Genomic DNA, 19,234 nt, shown 5'->3' on the forward strand with positions numbered 1-19,234 from the left:
GACAAACATCCCGATTACGTCATCATCAAAATATCTATAGTTATGAAAGAAAACAAGAGTCAGCATATAATATATGTATATATATGTATATATATATATATGTATATATATATATATGTATATATATATATATATATATATAATGTATGATGCAGGAGATATCGATGTGGTTCCCTTCGCTCATGCTTCGCCTTATAATAACTATGCTTGTTTTTGCAATTAATTTCGAAGTAAACTATGTGAAAGAACTGACCGAACTTTTCAGACTGCGTTGTTAACTAAATCATCTGCTCTACATCGAAGCTGTGGTTTTACGGTGTAAACCGTTTGATGTAGTTCATTCAACCATGGATCATTTCGATGCAGACTGGGAAGTTGGAGAATGGGCGGTTCAGACAAGCATTTTGGTGAAAGTTTTATCTCCACAGGCTCATTTGATACCGAAATAAATCGAACTACTTATCAAGGGACAAAAAAGTCACTCACGATAATTCAAACGTCGGATTTGCTTCAGTAAGTGAATGAAAAAGATGAGGCTCAGACTTACGTATCGTTAACGGAATTCGGCATTTTCCTCTTAGGATGAGTAGCCACCAGGATATCTCAGGTAGTTACGATGTTTTTTTGGGGCGCGAGAACAGCTGATGAATTAGGACCGTTACTCTGTAAGTACGAGGAAAATTTCCCAGAGGACAACAGAATTCGGTGTTTTGATGTAAATGCCGCAAAATACAAGGTGAGCGAACTTTTTCAAACCAAATCGCCCTTTTGTGAAGCAGTACGAAGCTCGGCGAAGCATATGTTACACAGGGTGGCTATATAATCTTTATCTTTAAAAAACAAGTTTATCTGCTTTCATGCATGTGTTCAACGTTTTTTTGGAAATTCTGTGTTTGGCTCGAAAGTGCAGCACTGAATCTGACAATTCCCACAACTATTTGCTGAGTTCTAGAGGGGGAAATGACTCACTGAGTTGCGTGCACAGTAACTGTGAATTTCCACTACCCTGTTCCACGTTTGACCTTTGTTCTGTGCAGACTGACTGCCAATAGTTCAGTGTTCTCTCGCATAAGTCTGCTAAGTTCTCCATCGTTCATTGTGTTTACGAACAGTGCGTTCTATTTTAAATCCAATGAGTGATTTCTTTCAAGTCCATCTCTCCTACCGTTTGTGCCCCACAATCTGCTATTTTCACTGGCTTGAACAATGACATTGTTTAAAAACCGTCGCAATGAAGTGAACTGAGACTAGGTTGTCCAACCATGTTTTCCTCAGGTCATGGCGTTTTGGTGTACTGTACTGTTCGTTTGAACCTTGTCTATATGTCGGTCGATTCCTCCCACACAACGATACCGGTGAGAAAAAGAAGGCCTTCACTGCGGAGTTGTTTACTTGAGAAACACCAACTGAACAGTTACAGACTATTGGACAGGGGAGCAAAACTTTCATATGCATCTTGTTTACAAAAACTCAATATCCTTGTTTCTCCTGGAACGCGTCTTCCTGAACTTTCCTGGATATTTATTGACTGTTACTCAAATGCAAGCAAATGCTATAAAACGACTCCACAAATCCCGTAATAGATCTCACTTTTCAAGAGACGTGAAGCGGATTTACGAGAAAACACTACTCGCATGCCCCACCACTAGTATCCACCGTTACACCGGTAACTGCTCACCTCCAGAAAGTTTTCCCCTTCCACAAACTTTTGTCGTTCTGCTCACGGTCAAACGCATCTAATCTGTTTTAGCCGACTAGCTTTAACCCCCCCCTTGACAGCTAGTTGCCGTCGTTGAATTGCCCACGCACCTGCACACTACATGCACTTTTGAACGCACTATGTAAGTCATGCTGGCTCGGGACCGTGGATGCATGAGACTGACATGACACTTGAGTGACTCACCTGGTCGACGCCTGTGCGGAATCATCGTACATCGTATTCCATAACATTCGTGGATAAGGATTTCGCCGGGACAGTTTGCCTCTGAGACTGAGAACTGTTGTTCAGCGGATGCACCAATTTGATGATTTCACCTTTAAATGGCGTATAGAAAACGCCTCGCGGAAAATCAGGAACGATGACTGCCCCAGAATAACTTTCACTTCGATTTCCATTCTCAATTGAAATTTTGTCTTGCAAGTGAAGCTAATCTATGCTGAAAAGCGCTGTATAGCTCTTTCGATCCGCATTGGGAATCATCAACAGTGCACATCTGCCGAAACTGTAGAATGTTTCGATTGAGAATTAATGAGTAAAAAGGGTGAACAGTGTGGTCTGGCAGCGTGCGACGTAGGCTTTTTGCACAATCTTCTGAAGCAGCTGTGACAAAGTGATACATCATTGTGCAGTTTGAAAGTAATCACTATCACGGTTACACCTTACTTGTTCATACGGAACATTTGGCTTAACCAATTCTCTGGATCTCTCTCCGCTCACTAACTGTCCGAATTGATTCTGTTCATACAGTGCTCCATGGTTGTCGCATAGGGGACAGCTAGTTGGCGTCACAAGTGAAGGTTGCACGTTAGATAGACAGTGGGGACAGGGGATGTAACCTCTAACAGGCCAATCAGTCGAAGATGCTACTTATCCTATTCATGGTGGGCACCGAGACCTGGGCGGTTTATCCCAGGAGATGTCCATGTTCAAGTGAACTGAGAAGGTGATTCAGTGGTACTTCACTTTTCTTCCATGCAATCTAACTGCAATGATCACTTGACTGCAACCAATGTGTTTGCGAACATGGGAGTTTCCGAGTCCCTCCTTTAGGTGAATCATCTATGTGAATGAGAGGTCTTGTCGTTCATACGACCGTGTTGTTTATAAACTTAAGTCATATTTGTAACGTGCTACTCATAAGGTTGCTGAAACTCCGTCGACAGCCCACGACCGGTTTCGTCCTCTTTGGGACTTATCAGGTAGGTGCAGTCCCCGGGTTTCCGTCGACCTTATGTTCTACTTGAAACCAAATTGCACGAAATTCGCGAATATACACTCATCTGCAAACTAATTTGGTTCTTTCGAGAGACTCACCTGGAACCCAGCTGAATCTCTCGTTTGTGATGTTCTCAGGCAACTGAATGTGCTGCACCAGGCGCCTACCTGATGAATCCCAAAAAGGGCGAAACCGGTCGTGGGCTGTCAACGGATTTTCAGCAACCTTATGAGTAGTACATTACAAAGATATACATGTATCGCGATATCTCGAATATCGTAGCGATTGAAACATTAGGTGGCTTGGTAACCCAGGGACTGCGCCTACCTGATGAGCCCAAAAAGTGCGAAATCGGTCGTGGGCTGTCGACGGATTTTCAGCAAGCTTATGAGTAGTACATTACACAGAGAGCTCTTGTCCTTCATACAAAATCAGTTCAGGCCGTGTTGTTTATAAACTTAGTTCATATTCGCTATTTAGAGTGAATGTGTTGATGAGGGAAAATTGTCACGGACATGGTCCAGGTGGTAAACTGTTGTTTGGGATGATGGCGCACTGAAACATGCTTCGCCAGATATTGAACTGTGTGAGGACTTGACGAATTTCGACTGTTTTTCTCAATTTCTAGTCGGTTCACTGCTACTGAGTGCAGGTTGTCGATGCAACTTTCAATAAAGCCAGAAACGAGTATTGTGCATTCATGTGTTTTGATTACTCGTCGAAATGCGGACGAAACGAAATGGATTTATCAGTGTATGTGACACGTAGTTTGATTGAACGCCGTGTTATTCTTTCAGTATTCATCAAGCTTTGAAGTGTCTGTCATCTACATAACCGACCAGTAGTCAAGAACTGGCTTCAAGGGTCTGGCCATAACGCGGTCTTTTCTCTCCTGGTGCGTAGGACATTAAACGAGTTTATAGTCGGAAGAGCAAACATGCATACGCGTAGTCTCTTTGTAAGGGACGCCGGCCAACCTAGTGGTTAATTTCCACAGTGGAGATGTCCGATGGCTCTTTCGGCCATCTACTTTATACTTCCATTGTGTTTCCATACATCCCTTTTTCTAGGTAAATTTGTTCAACCGTGATTACGATATGCTGATCTTTCGTGTGAACTCTTTGATATCCCACGTCAACGCAGTAAGTGATGCAGGTTGTGTTTTGCACAATCTTTCCTTCCGTTTTGCAATTACTGTTTTTAGCACTGGATTAAACAATACCCGTCGTTTGTCAGCAATGACCACTGTGCACTGCACCTCGAACAGTTGTCTTCCCTATGCTGTCTAACAGCCCGTAGCCGGTTCGATTTCGTGTCACCGAATCGCCAAATTTTCCGAAGGGCTACTATCATTACTACTTGGTATACTCACCGACAGTCGCTATTCCGCGTATTGGTGATAAATTCTGTCCACCTTGTCATCCTGTCCCCTTCATGTCGATGTGTCAACCTCGGCACGAACGCTATCCATGCCTAAATCAAGTGAGAGACTAATCTCACCATGTGATGTCTTGACATTTACATCACCGCTGTCACGAGATTTGCACACAAGGATTCGTCCAGCGTTCGTTTGAAATTTGTGAAAATACATATGCGTAGCATCATGTGGTCGAAAAAGCTTGATGTTTGATTTCTGTTGCTTGGACTGTTTGCTTTGTGAATGTTCGAAACAATGAAGGGACTTGATGCAACTTACAGTCAGTATAACTGAGACATAGTTCAAATAAATTTTGTTGGGCTGGATGCGACTGGCTCTGGACACCGTGAATCACCAAAGCCGTCTCACGGAGTTAGCGATTGACTGATTCTTTTTGTTGCAAAGAGCTACACTTGTTTGTATAACACTAGCAAATCACCGGCTCATGGCAGGTTTTGAAGCCAGAACGTTGCTCTGGCTATTTTCCCACCCTCTTCCTACGGCATGCAGAGCTTAGCTCTGAAGTCGTTTCACTTGTCACTCAGCATGTATCTCAGGTTGTCAGCGCCATTCTTAATTCTGTTTGGTATGTTGAACTCACGAAACAATTGTCAGCTTACCTTTGGGTAAGAGGTCTGAGCCATCGCCCCGAATGTGCTGCAACGTTGGACTAATGCACCTTGAGTAGGACGAGGAGTGAATGGCACAAAGATTGGAAGTCATACCATGGGTTAAGTGGAGGAAATTGATGATTCACGCCATCACATCAGCGCCTCGGTGCAGCAGACTTTCGACGGATAAATTTCAGTATTAAACTAAGTCACGCATCATCTGTCGCTTACTTGGTCTTGGTAACACACTGAGGATCGTCAGCCCTTGTTCACTTATAACAGTGCACAGCGAGAGTAATGATTGTCATATTCGGATTTGTGTGTTCTCCCCCCGTATGTTGTGCAGTATCATAGTTTGCCATTCTGCAGTAGACATTGATGATGGGAATGAAAGTAAAGGCGCGTAAAGGCTAAATTTGGAAGTGTTTGGTGTGTGCGCCTTCAGCGATTTGGTGAAAAGAAGCCTGGCATTTCATCGCGTCTTTCACCTATGTGGTACACCAGATATAGATGTCGGAGAGTAAGTTATGACACCATTTATGATGAACTGTTCACTGCGCCAGATTCACGAAGTTACTTTACTCAGCGAATCGGCCTCCGTCGGCGAGTGCAGCAATAATCAAGTAAAAATACCGAAAGGCTTCCAAGGGTTAAAAATTTACTTACAGATACTGATGGATACTGATGGTTGATGGAGTATATTGCTCACAGGCTGCTGATTACTGTTCGGTAACCCTTCTTGGGGCTCGTCAGGTGGGCGCAGTCTCCAAGGTTCCATCAACTTTGAGTTCCTCTTCTACACCTAATTGTATGCATTTGGTGAAATACACTCATTTGCAAATTAAGTTGGTGTTAACCGGAGACCCAACCGTCTTCAACTGGACGTACTCCACAAAGGCCGTCTCGTATTTAAATTGGTTTGATATTTGAGGTATCACGGGCTGTCGAAGTTGTCAGCAGCTGCAAGAATAGTGCGTTCCAGCAAGGAACGAATATCGTGCCAACCAGAGATGAACTTTTCGCAGCAAATTCAGTTCGAGAATATCGGGGACAGTTGGAATTTGTTGCATCGCCTGTTAACACCAAGTCAATTTGCAAATTACCGTACTTTGCCAACTATTTTTACTTTTCATGACACTGGTTGTATTTTCCTAGTGCGAATCAAATGGTCATGCGTTTCTCCCAAACAGAGACTAGCATTGAATTGACCAATCGCAACACCGGTTTCGGGGTTATTGTGAAGGTAACAACTGTCCAAAATGGGACCGAATCCTTGTCAGCCAAGGTGCCGTCGAAAAACTCATCAAGGATGCTAAAGTACGATAGTTAAAGGGGTTTCTATGAATGAACCATTCCAACACCTGTCGTCTGGATGACAGGTTAAGTGGTCCTGAATGTTCCCCTCACTGACTTTATTTGGTTTGTTATCATTTTCATCCCACTGTCCGTCGCTCACTTTTGTAGAATTGATGGAAACGATCGATGATCCTAGCGCTTTGTTACCGATCGTTTTTTGATCCACATATCCAGTGAACCACACGTCATCTGGCCCCTATTCTCGAAGTACATTTCTCATGGACTGTGAATGAACCTGTTATAGCTGTTTTCCATACATATTTAATTATTTGACTAGGTCGTCAGCCTTCACGGGTGCTTCGGTTGCAGGGATGATGGTCCAGTGTGGCTCTTTGGTTGGACGGAAACACTCCTTGTTGTACCTTTGTGGCGTAGGACTCCTAGTGGTCTTCGCGTCGCTGTCTCGTTTTGGGTCTTTTGCTTCTAGCCCAGTTTTCGTGAGCCTTTATGACTTATTTTGGGATTCTCACATCATTCCATTGTCATCTTTGTAGCTCTACGCTCCTTTCAATATTGCCATCGTGGTCGTTCGTCTAGAGCTCTGGATGCAGGACCGTGATCGTCTGAATATCGAAGAACATCATATCCTCCCGACCCTCGCCCAGTTCAAACGAATGCATACAACGGTTCGACACGACTGTCTTCATGCTCTGTTGTAAGTAGTATGTTTGGAAGTAGTCGTATTTTGTGTATCCTCTGTTAGGATGAGCCTCACGAGAGAGAGTCACAACTTCCATAGCTTTATCTTGCTTGTATTTGTGTACCATTCATGGAAAATGACTGGAATTTAGGAACACAATGTTTCACAGCTGAAGATGGTGTATTTGTATGGATTATATTCCACCGCACTCTGTCGCGGTTTTTTGAGACAGCTTCTGCAGTCTCTGTAACCACCAGCAGATTTACGTTATGTCGACCAATCAAACAATGTTCCATTTCCTGAAATGGACAAGTGTGGTTGTGTGGGTTTGGGATAAACGTACGCAATATAATTTCACAGTCCTGCAAAAAAAAACTAGCCGCCATTTTTTACAGCCGTCTGGTTTCGGCGCCTGCTGCTTCAGTCTGTAGTTTCTGTTCTCACGGCCTCCAGTGACAAATTATTGTGTCTGGTTCGCTCCGGCTCAGCCCTTGTTAACAAACCGACTTTTTTGACGGCACAATGTTTTGCATCACGGAAGTATTTTTTGTGTGGAGCTGTGCATACAGTTGGAATGATGGTCTGTGGTGTTACGCGCATCAGTTCTCATCTTGAACATTGGGTCTGAGGGAAGACAACCAATTGCAGTGCTTTTGGGACTCAGCTTTTTTCAACTCACCGTATAACCACAAGTTTGCAAGTTCCACCGTACTGCCTCTTGTGGGTGAAAGAGCTTGATTTTTTGGATTCTTCCGGAAGCTTGGCCATCCCTAAAGCCAAATGGTCCCGAGATTAACCTTTTTGAGATTGATGCTGTGAGATAACTTGATGGAGAACATGGGGGAAAACAATATGTAGCGAATCAGCCATGTGCAGACGATACTCCTCACGGCAAGTCTTTGTGGACCCACATTTGAACAACTGCCTGATGGAAAAACCATTTGCAAGGGATCTCCGCCTCACTCCACTGGAACGGCTCTGCCCTCCAAGTCAACTGAATCTTGGGAATTTGGAAAGTGCGTGTGTGTGTGTGTGTGCGCGCTCAAATTCGATAGGTTATCAGGGTAGCGAATGGACTCAGCCATATCTACTTGATTGCATGATCTTAGCCGAACACAACCCTGATCAGCGATAGGTTATCAGGGTAGCGAATGGACTCAGCCATATCTACTTGATTGCATGATCTTAGCCGAACACAACCCTGATCAGCGATAATGTAGTTTCCGCGAACTTATTAGCACTTTCCACGTAGCTGCATTTCTCATCTGTCCGGGTACATGCTTTGAACAAGTGAGCGCAAAAAACGCCGCGCATTTGGTTATATGTCCTACGGCTTTTACAACCCTTTTCCTTTTGTTTCTCTGTTAGTTTAGCTTTACCTGTTTACGACTATTCTGTTTCAGTCGCGTCTTTATTGGTTGGCTACATGCGAACCGATGAGAAGCACCAAGGATTCATGCTTCTACTTGCAGAAAGTAATCCAGCAATTGTATTTACACATCTTGTCAGCAAAATGGGAGTGGAACCAGCTTTCAGAAACGCACACATTTTTGTGACATAACAGAGCCTAGTAAGCTGGTCTAGTTTTTGTTCAACGGACTGGCAAAAGCTAGGTCGTGTGGCATGCTTCATCATTGTAAATGTCACATAGTGCCTCCTGTGTTGCGAAGCGGTTCTATCGCACTGTCAACATCAACTGGTTAGAGGTTATGTGCTTTCACCTTGCATAACCCAGAACCAGTGCGTGTTACCGTTTTCAGACTCTGGTTTTGCGGATGATAGTTGCAACACTGCTGTTGCTAAATTGTGCGGGGTCATCATGTAGTTTTTTTTAAATTCTGATCCTTTCAGAGGAGAACGCAAGGAGGGCTCTCCAAATAAAGGCAAGGCGAACTCACACACCATGTGCGTGTTCTCACGCTGTGTTGGCTACACACGGGTACGTTTATCACGTTTGCTTCTCTTACTTGACTCTATCGGAAATACTCTTCCTATTCAGCAGTAGAGCGCATTTTTGTCTCACTTTTAGGGTTAACTAACGGTGTCAAGTTCTTGCTCGAATGTGGACGGGTGAAAAATTATGATTACTCTGACTCATGTGAAGTATGTTGATGAATGGTATGCGAAAATGATCGCAATACTAGATTTAGCCTTCATTCTACTTGAGCATCTGTAAACTTGAGGTTACGCAACGGTCCTCATAGACCAATGTTTGACTTTGTCGAAACCCACATTTGAACAGCCCAAACTAATCTCATGCCCAAAATTATACCGGAGTGTTGTTATCTCGGTTGCGTTCACGAGAGAGATGGCTCAAGTGGTTAGAGCGAGAATTTACCGACCGGAAGGTCCGTGGTTCGAACCCGACCACTGCCTCTCGACTTCCCCTGTCTAGGTTTGCGCGACCTGGCAGTATCCTAGCCCTCGTGCTTCCTTTGCGTAGCATGGCAGTTAGGCACCGAAACGATGTTACAGCTGAACGATTGTCTTTTGCCTTCACGACAAGTTAGGTTGCTGTTGATCAACTTGGCGGTCAGCTGACAAACGTTTCGATGGGATGTCATCAGTGTGCACTTTTATTACACACCTTTATTACGCGTTAACGTACGGCACCGTAGTGCTGAAGGCTTAGGAATGCTTCTGAAAACGTCAATCGAGAACATGTAAGGCGTTGCTTATTCATAGTTTCGCTGTAAGACAAAACCACAGTCTAAAGGGGATATGAAATATTGTTTTCACACTGTGTTTGCAAACAGCGTGGAACATTAATTGAATATTTGGCCAACAGTCCAGGACAACTATCGAGACTGACTACGTTTTCTTTCGATTTCGCTAAATCACTTTATTGAACTCTTCGTAACTCGGGTGCTTCAGTTATTTACGGACCAGGTAGCTGTTGATCTACAACCACTGGTCTTTTTCCCTAGTTCCTGGGAGGGGCATTTCTCTACCTAAACCATCCTACTGGAACACAAATCTTCGCCTCATTATAGGTTGACATACTTTTAGTTCTGTACTACGTGCGTGCCACTTCGAGCATTCGAGATCTTTCGTTTGTGGTTCTACTGCTTTACTGTGATATTTCCCGTAAAGGGTTCCCTGAAGACGCTACCGGTGTAATCACCTTTTTCATTCTGCAGATCGGGCACAATGTGCACTGCGTTCAGCCACAAACGAGCACTCACCTACTGTGCCCTGTCTCGTTTTGGACGAGGAGACCTCGATCCATTTGGTACTAACTAGCAAAAGAATTAAGCTGAAAGGCATTTATGAAACTGTCGACCCCTATTGCGGTGATTGTTTTGCTTAGGCATGAGTGTTATGCCGTGGAAGTGAAGTGCATCCTGCGAGCATGGAGGGTTCATATCACAACCGAGTGAATTCCGTGAACTTCCCTTCATATGGTATCTTACATGAAGTTTTGTTTTACAGAAGGAAATTCGTAAAATATCGGGAACTGTTGGAACTGTTTTTTTCGAAGTGTTGCTTAAATGGATGTTTCTTATAAGGAGTAGTACTGAACAGAGACCTTTTCGGTGGTGAAATCGAACAAGCTCTGTGAATCCGGGTATACCAGAGAAGTGTTCGTTGTCCAAAGGACGAACAGCACGTCTTTTTCAATTAACGTGCACAATCACACTGTCAAATTAGATAGGATGTGCACTACGTTGTAACCTTTTCATCTTGATATAGTGGAGTTCAATCTTTCGTCTATTCCTCTTTCAACTAGAGGAATTTTGCGACTCTCAAAACTTTTCGAACGTTGCCCTGGCACTTAGCATCAGTTTCGATTGGCACCTTACCTTGCCTGGAAAATACAGAAGCTTACTGCGTTACATCATTTATCATTCTATGGTTAAACTACCATTGGATTTCGGTGAAATCTATTTCCTATACTAATCTCTGTCTTCATATTCGGAGCCTGTTTCTGTAGCATTCTATGTAAATGGTATGCATTGTATACAGATACGTACCGTCATTATCACTATCATGAATTTCAATGCTCCAGTAGTGGAAACTGTTGCTTAACTGCCATAGAACATTGGAGTAAAAGGATCCTAGTAAAGATTGAAGAATTAGAGGGGTGGTCGGAACCTACTGCAAAAGCCCTTTGTTCTTAAACCGAAGTGCGAACATCGTTGAAACCAAGGGATCCTTCTGAATGTGGCACCGTCCAACGTCTTCAACAAACCTCGCTCAACCCGAACTCAACGTAACGATTGACAACTTAGACAGTCCGACTAAAGCTAGCAAATGGGATTGGTTATTTGCTACGTCCCGTAGGATTTCCGGCCGGGCGCGAGGAGAATCACGTGGACCCCACCTAGGAGGGCGAGAATATCCCACAGTGCTCAAGTTGACAGCAACCGCTTTCATTTCGCGTCCCGACTTCCTTGGCTCAAATCTAACAAATCTAACAGAAAGCCAACCCCAATACACGTACACTCGCTACACAGTAAAACAGCGTAGGTTTTAACCTCACAGTCCAGCTGATTGGTATTGCTAGGGTTAAGCTACTCGTTTTTCGGCGGTTTTTGATTTCTGGAAACATCCCTGTACAATTTAGCACTAGGGAAGTCAAACAGTGTACTTTCTTTTCCTCGGTCAAACTCTTCCCTTGTCTGCTGCTGTTTACTGTGTCTACCTCCATAAACTCGATATGCATTTGTAATCCCTCATGAACTTTTAACCCTTGACTTGTCGAACCAATTCGGTCAGCCATTTTTTACGCGCGCTTTTTGACCATTTTGCGTTACCACGTGTTGCACCCAGGCGTGCGTCGCAAACTAAGATCGATTTGCTATCTTTTCCGGGCTTTCTTTAGACTTGCACTACGTGCAACAGTTTAGACGGAAACCCCCGTAATTTGAGGTGTGTACCCCTTTTATTACCTATTTTATACATGTAGTACCGCATCTTTTGATGAATCTTAAGATCCACTATTTCTGGCTTGTGATTTTGCGCGTCACTCAAGTAAGTTTTCCCGAATACGTCGAAGTATTCTACAAACAGCTTAAACACTTCATAGCCTGATGGCAGAAATAAGATGACGTATGGCACTGATTACCATTGCTCAACGTTTCAGTCGTTTCGGGGGAGGATCACGGGGAGCCATATAGATAGTAAAACGCTTCTACTTACAAAGAGTAAGCCGATGTGCGGGGCCAGTTGTCCGGTTTATTCCGTTTCTACTTTACTTGTCAGATGTCCACAACACTGGGCCCTTTTTATAGATTTCGTGGAAAAATTTTCGACCAATGGGCAACGTTGTGCATCTGGGATTAGTTAGTTGTTTTTTTTTCTGGTAGGATTTTCATTTTCGTTTGATTCATTGGCATACAAATCAGCCCAGTTTAGCATCTTCCCGTCTAAAGCTAATTTGATGCCTACTAAGCTACAAAAACGTACTTTCCGCCATAGGGAGTTTTAAAATCGTGCGTTCCGTTTTTATCTGACTCGAACTCTCATATTATGTTTCTGATAGTTTCAGAATGCGTACATGGAGCAGTTGAGTTATGCTATGCGACTAGCTCACGGTGCGCCAAGGATCTTGTGTTGACTTGTCTAGCTTGTATGTAATGTATTTGTTTATGATTCGTTGACGAATGCAAATCAAGCTGTCCGTTTGACGTAATCAACCGGCACCTCAGTCCGAGGACGGCTTGTTTATCCAGGTAAGCCGGTGCCAGACGTATAGCCGGCACAATCCAATAGACGCGTCACAACAGCCGCATTCAAATGCAGCTGAATGCGTACCAAAAACGCAAAAATCGCTGATCACGTATGACTTTTCTGTGCATGCCGTTTAGGTTTCATCAGGATACTTTAGCTACTCTAATCAGATGATTAGTTTCTACCCTATAATTCGGGTATGCGCAACCCTTACTTCTTATCTATACTTTTCAATCTAAACTTGGTTTGATTTGACCTAACTGGTATTTGGCTTTGTTAAGCAACTTGGCACTTGCTAGGTGAACCTGGATTCTCGCGTTAGAATAGGCAACCACCTGATGTGTCCCGATCAGCAACCCAGGTCCTGTCTTGGTTGTTGCTTCACCTACCTGTAAGGATAGCGGTGATAAGCTCACATTGCCTATCGAATATTCCGGGTTCAAATCCCGATACAACCAGGACAATTACCGCGTCACTGTTTGGGCAGCCAACACAGCCACATTCGAGTTATCAATTGAGATTTCATCCTGTAGATGAAGCTAAGCCATGCTGAAAAGTCGACAAGCACTGTGTAACTTTTACATTTTTATTTGGAATTATCGGTGGTTGGCATTTCACAAAACTTCAGTGGGTTTTGAATCTACAACCTCCCGGTAGTATGTTGAACACTTACCAGCATGTTAGAGGCAAACTATTTTCACTCACTGAACCCAATGAATTCGTTCGTCGACCAATCTTCAGTTCTTCCGTATAATCGGGCGTTTTATGACTTCACGCTGTTTATTACCTAAGCTTCGATCGTCCGAACTAGTTCAACGTTATTACCTTTTGTGATTGCTTTCCAGGATTCACCTTCGTCTGATATATTGGAAACTGCGCGCACCATGGCTCACGAACTCGGACACAACTTTGGCTTACGTCATGACACAGAGGAATGTAAATGTCAGAGCTGCATTATGGCCACTGGGGTGGAGTACGTTGTTACAGATTGTTTGTCATTTATGATGATGATGCATTTACACCATTGCATGTGTTAGAATTCGCTTGTACGGGACAACATCAAATTTTATGTATGTAACTTGTCTCAGCCCCGAGGACTGCACAAACCTCACCTCCAAATAGCAAATCCGGTATGCAAGTTACAAGGTGACTGAAAGTATTTTTGTTTTTCGGATACTTGAGTGGTGCTGACTGTAACTGAACTGTGGCTTTCGGGTAGTCACGGATCGGAACGACCGATGTTGTAGTCACGGTCCGCTGCCAAAGGTCTACCACGGATAGGTTGCAAGCTGGGCAGTTGCTCTGTCTTGTTCACACCGAGGAGACTGCGTTCTCATGTAATACGGGGTTCCAAAGCGAAGACGGTGCTATAGTATATTAACTAATGGAGGCTCAGTTCAGATTACCTCGTGTTTTGTGCTTCTCCATACACTGGTTAATTTTTCTTTCCTCGATGAAAGGTTCTCTATATGAAGTACAGAATTCCAGGATTGTGTAGCTATGATACACTTTTACGGGACAGAGATTTGTGGAAGAGAATTATAGATAACAGAAACCCAATGTGTTACAATTATCTAAAGGATTCCTTGAGATTCCTTGGGTAGTGATGTACCTCTCGGCGTGTACAGGTTTAGCTTTTCGTCAGACTGACCTTTTGTGCACCGCTACCTCACACTTGCTGTTACCGATTATTCCCAGGTTTGGTACCAATCTAATGGCTTGGTCTCCGTGTTCCGTGCGTGATTTATCCGTGCTACTTGACTATGGAATGGGTGTGTGTTTGCATGACACACCTGTGCACACTGTGGTAGCAATCAGTGCCTACAATCAGCCGAGAAATTTGACCGTATCCAGTGCGGTTCGCGTGTATGACTGGACAACGCAGAGCAGCTCGGAAGTTCGCCCCCCAGCACTCTCTCCTAGATACCGCCATTCCTCACGGCGGTCCACAGCCACAGATCGTCTGTGCGGAAATGGAGTGCTTGATCCAGGTGAAGAATGCGACTGCGGTACGCGGTACGTTTCTCTCCAGTTGATGGTAATCTTCCATTCTATTTGTGCAGTTTTCTCATCTAATACCGGTGGACGAAGTGTTGGCCGCCGATAGCTCCCCAGGTACTTTTCCCAGTGTGCGGTACTGTCGGAGGTTGATTTATAATGTCAGGTTTTGTGAACGGAATGAATCAAACATTGAACTCAAGTTGCGTATTTTCAGATTCACTGTACTACTACGGAATAGTCTCACGCTAATTTCGACCTCTCTAAACTACGAAAAAGTGAAGGCTATCTTGTGCAAATATCACAACATTCTTAGTGTATAAAAATACCCAGTGATTAATTACAAAGATTGAAGATTCCCAAATTTCGTCTAAACCTGCGGTCAGCTAGCCTAATGTCACCGAATTTTTCAACCCAATGCTCTTTCTGTCCACCTGTTCTATCCAATACAAACTTGGTTGCAAGACGCAGAGTTAACCGATTGGTTACTTCTAGCAATCACCGCCACTGGCTTTACGTATGTCTGTGCACCACTGTAGTCTTCGTGGATGAGTGCCCTTGCAGAGAAAGTTGGTTTTACCTGGAATCAAACGCGGGCAGTTACAAGGCCTCTCCAACTGATGTTCCCCCCGGCTTCGAGCAACGTGACCAATGTCGTTGCTTTCAGCACGCATGCCCGGGTGTGTCCAAGGTCGCTCTACTCTGCGTGTTATCCGCTACTGGCCTCTGTCTCTTTTTACCTGTTCGGTTCGTGCACACTGTACATGTGACCGCACGTGATACCACGCACACTTGGAACTATGGCGTATTCCTTCGTGCTACTCTTTGTGACCCTCTTTGTGACTCTGTGACTTTGATAGATATAGTTACATTATAGGGTTCCCACTCATAAAAATACCTGGAAGTCTTAACATGAACTATATACGTAGCCTCATTGTAGAAGCTAAAATGCGACGTTCTAATCAAAATTCATGATAGTTGTGGCAGAACATTTGTTGCTAATAACTTACGAACATGAAACTATGAGATGGATCATGTGAATTAGAAAAAAACGACGAAAAATATGAAGTGCAATAAATCCACTGTTGCTGTTGTGAATTATCCCTCACTTCGGACTCATCAGATGGAGACTAGCGGGCAGTGGTCACGTGATCCTTTAGTGCGGTTCCGGACTATTGACCTCTGGAGCACCTACCTCTCAATCGGTTTCAGCTATGAGGAGGTTCGAGGACAAACGGAACTAATTATGACTAGGTGAAAGCAAATGGACACAAAATGACACTCACTAATCGTCTTTGACCCTTAGCTGTAACTCTTGGCCTCTTTGGTCTTCTGCAAAACTGCCACAAATTTCCACAAAACAGTAAATCAGACAGCGATGAAAGCGTACACCACGGGTGTATTTCTCGCTGAGAAACAACCCACCTTTCAAGTGATGTTATGCACTGACGAATAACCCAGTTGCAACCGAGTAGAGACCGGCGCTTCCATTTTCTTGCGCCTCGTCAGATAAACTAGATTTTCATTACAGCTTGTCTGCCCTGTTTTATGCATCACGACTTTAACAGGTGGCGAACTCCCGGTGTGAATATTTTCCACGTCTAGACTACGCCAATCTCGGGGCAGGAGCCGGTCGATTTCTCGTTATCCACAAGTCTAGTAAGATAAAATGCCACCTATCTCTGATCACACAATCATATTTACTGGACAGCCCAATTATTTATCAGTCGAGGTTGCATCTTGTTTCCTTCTACACACTTAACCCGTCGAATCCTCCTCCATATCATCCCGACTTCCATTCAGTGAATCCTGTCCAATACAGCTACAGGACTGTTGCGATGCCCAGAGGTGCCGATTGAAGCCCGGATCGGAGTGCGCAGGCGGTCCGTGTTGCAAGATCCAGCGGGTGCCTGCCACACGGTCTACACTCGAACGGTTTCAGTGCCGTCTCGCACCGGCTGGAACTGTTTGTCGGAATGAATCAGGCAACTGCGATTTGCCCGAATACTGTGACGGCCTCAGTGGATGGTGCCCTTTGGACGTTTTTAAAGCTGACGGGATTCCTTGTTGGACAGAAGAAGGCACAGAGGTAAAGCACGTGCAGTTAGATTTGAATTACACGACCTCTATGTACGAATTTAACCAATTCGATGTCGACAGGTGGCACCGTTTGTCATGGTCGGTCTCTTGGCTTGAAAAATAGAAGTTCCGAAATATTGGAATGAACAACTGACAGTAACTTGATAGCTATTCCTTATGCAAATAGATGACTTTAAATCTACTTAATCGTGATTGACGTAGAACACAGGTAATCTTTGGGATCTAGACATGGAAAAACTCAACTTCGCCATTTTTTTTCACAGAAAATGTTTGGCTTTTTTTTACCAGAATCAAATGCCGGGTGATGGGAGCTTTTTTGGTTTGAGTCGTGGTTATTACAAGTACTAGCTCACTCACATGGTCGGACGGACTGTTAGCTTGTTTCACGAAGCGAAAACGCCCCCTTAGAGAGTTGTCCGAAGAAATATGATGGTTACAATTTGTTCTACTTTCTTGAAACACATTCTGAGTCGCAACAACTTTGCAAACGGAGTGTCATTTTGAGACCCAAATGAATAGATGTTTTATGACATACAAGAACGATTAAGAGCGTCCGTAAACCTTACAAAATACACCTTTACTATGGAAAATATCACAAGGTAGATGATGTTAATAATTCAACGTTTCGGTGGTGTAGATCATGATCAAGGTTGGTTAATCCAAAGGCGTAACCTGAAACGAGGAAAAAAGACAAGCAAGCCAGTGTTGCATATATATGATACGTGCTCGCCAGGAGTTACTTTGAGATCATAGTGAAGTAAAAGCTGGGTTTTCAGTCTTACTGATGCAGTCTGATATAGGAAGATTTGAGGTCATCCTGTATGGATCTTGTGGTCGGAATCAGTGGCCTTGTTCAGATGGATGGCAAATACTCACTATCAGTACAGTAAATTCAATAAAAGGAGGCCTACGACAGAGCACGCTAATGTTTTTGCTGCAGTTCGTGTTAGAGCTTGTACTCTTCTCCCATAGGCCACACGCTAGGCTGCTTTAACTGCCCACATTGAAAGTAGAAATCAGGGGCCGGTGGTATGCTGTACACAAGGCAAGTGTATGGTGGCTTATCCCACCGGCTTCTCCCACCGAGTCATTGAGATCGACCCGGACTGAACCCGTTTCATGCTCGGATGCGATGTAACCAACCTCCACCTTCCGTCCTACAGAACTAAGCTCCTGGTATTACGACGAAGTGTTTGTCCAACAGAACATTGCCCCTATTCACTAATTTCCAGATACTGTGTCGGGCTTTGCACCTAGCCGAAGCCGCTTATGCAATATTTAAGGAATGGGCCTTATGCACCCTCTACCGAGTGTCTTTCAGTGGATCAAACTGTGGGGAGCTGTTATCTGTGGTAATCACAGTCCGCTTATGCAATTCTGACCTTTGTGTGAAAAAACGTTTGTGCACAAGTTGAACTAGGGTCTCAAGTCAGTTGCGTACTTCAACTTTCGAGCTAGCCACCTGACGCTTTTGTATATTGTGTATTGGGCATAAATTAAGATGTATTGGCTGGATCGCCAGTCACGTATAACATGCCTTGTCCAGTCCTCTAGTACCTCCTGCGGGGATGTTCGATCGTTTAGTCCAACCTCACGCACCGTTTTACTTTTTGCGTGGGCTTGTAATTTCCGTCACTGTATTTCATTGGAGCGATGTCTGGAACGCTGACACTTGAACGTTTGTGGACGCAGCTGCCAAAATTAGTACTCTGCTGTCTCTCTCTGGAGGCTGGTTTAAGTCAATGAGTTGATCCGTATCGGCCTTAGCCGAAAGCAGATGAACGGTGCTCATCCTTACTATTAAAAGCAATGTAGCTTGAATTTCCAGACAGATAAATCGTTGGTGGTTGCTGCCTGGTTACATTTTACCCAGCGTTCTTATAAGTGAACTGATAACTAGTTGTTTCTTCCTTGATTACTCTACGTGGACCTCTCAGAGGGCTCCAATTCCGTTTAGGTGTCACATTTCTGACTTTTGAATGGCAGCGGACATTGGTTGAAGGACATTACCGTCCTTTCATACTTCTCGATTGGGTGCCACTAAATGTGTACATGTTGATTTATTGATGTTTCTTCACATCGGGTGCACCAAATGTCACTCCAGATGCATTTACTATAGTTTCAAGAGCATTTTTCTTAGACTTTGAAGACCTAGTGCATTGTTTTAGGAGGGCAGTTCTTTGTGCTGTCCATGTCACTGTTTATCTTGACTTCTCTGCTTCACTTTGCAGTCATACTGTGCTCGTGGCGGGTGCCGTGAGGCAGATAGCTGGTGTCGAGTACTTTGGGGCAAACGTGGCCGGCGTGCTCACCCATATTGCTTCGACGAGAATCACGGTATCCCCAAAGGTGTACCTGTGGATCCGGTGGCCAACTGTGGTAAACGTAAACCCCTCTCCGAAGAACGCTGGGAAGATCCGAAATCGTGGCCCGGTATACGGTGTCCATCTGTGTGAGTTTAATTATATCGCTTTTTGCCCCAGTTATCCAGCTTTTTGCAAGC

At 44.1% G+C, this 19,234-nt stretch overlaps 2 protein-coding genes across 2 annotated transcripts in view; one reads left to right on the forward strand and one right to left on the reverse strand.

Annotated features, from left to right (window-relative positions):
- Window positions 1–1,935, reverse strand: part of T265_06993 (hypothetical protein) — a gene marked incomplete at both ends in the record, with an annotated part of 16,560 nt that extends 14,625 nt beyond the window's left edge. Inside the window, one exon of the mRNA XM_009172410.1 lies at window positions 1,904–1,935. Coding sequence (XP_009170674.1) covers window positions 1,904–1,935 — 32 coding nt within the window. The remainder of the gene's footprint in view (window positions 1–1,903) is intronic.
- Window positions 1–19,234, forward strand: part of T265_06992 (hypothetical protein) — a gene marked incomplete at both ends in the record, with an annotated part of 73,117 nt that overhangs the window by 40,586 nt on the left and 13,297 nt on the right. The window contains 7 exons of the mRNA XM_009172409.1: window positions 4,007–4,078; window positions 6,815–6,975; window positions 8,812–8,899; window positions 13,479–13,606; window positions 14,332–14,649; window positions 16,435–16,720; window positions 18,963–19,183. Of these exons, the coding sequence (XP_009170673.1) occupies window positions 4,007–4,078; window positions 6,815–6,975; window positions 8,812–8,899; window positions 13,479–13,606; window positions 14,332–14,649; window positions 16,435–16,720; window positions 18,963–19,183 (1,274 nt within the window). The remainder of the gene's footprint in view (window positions 1–4,006; window positions 4,079–6,814; window positions 6,976–8,811; window positions 8,900–13,478; window positions 13,607–14,331; window positions 14,650–16,434; window positions 16,721–18,962; window positions 19,184–19,234) is intronic.

Source organism: Opisthorchis viverrini (assembly GCF_000715545.1).
Source record: "Opisthorchis viverrini unplaced genomic scaffold opera_v5_153, whole genome shotgun sequence".
NCBI lineage: Eukaryota > Metazoa > Platyhelminthes > Trematoda > Opisthorchiida > Opisthorchiidae > Opisthorchis > Opisthorchis viverrini.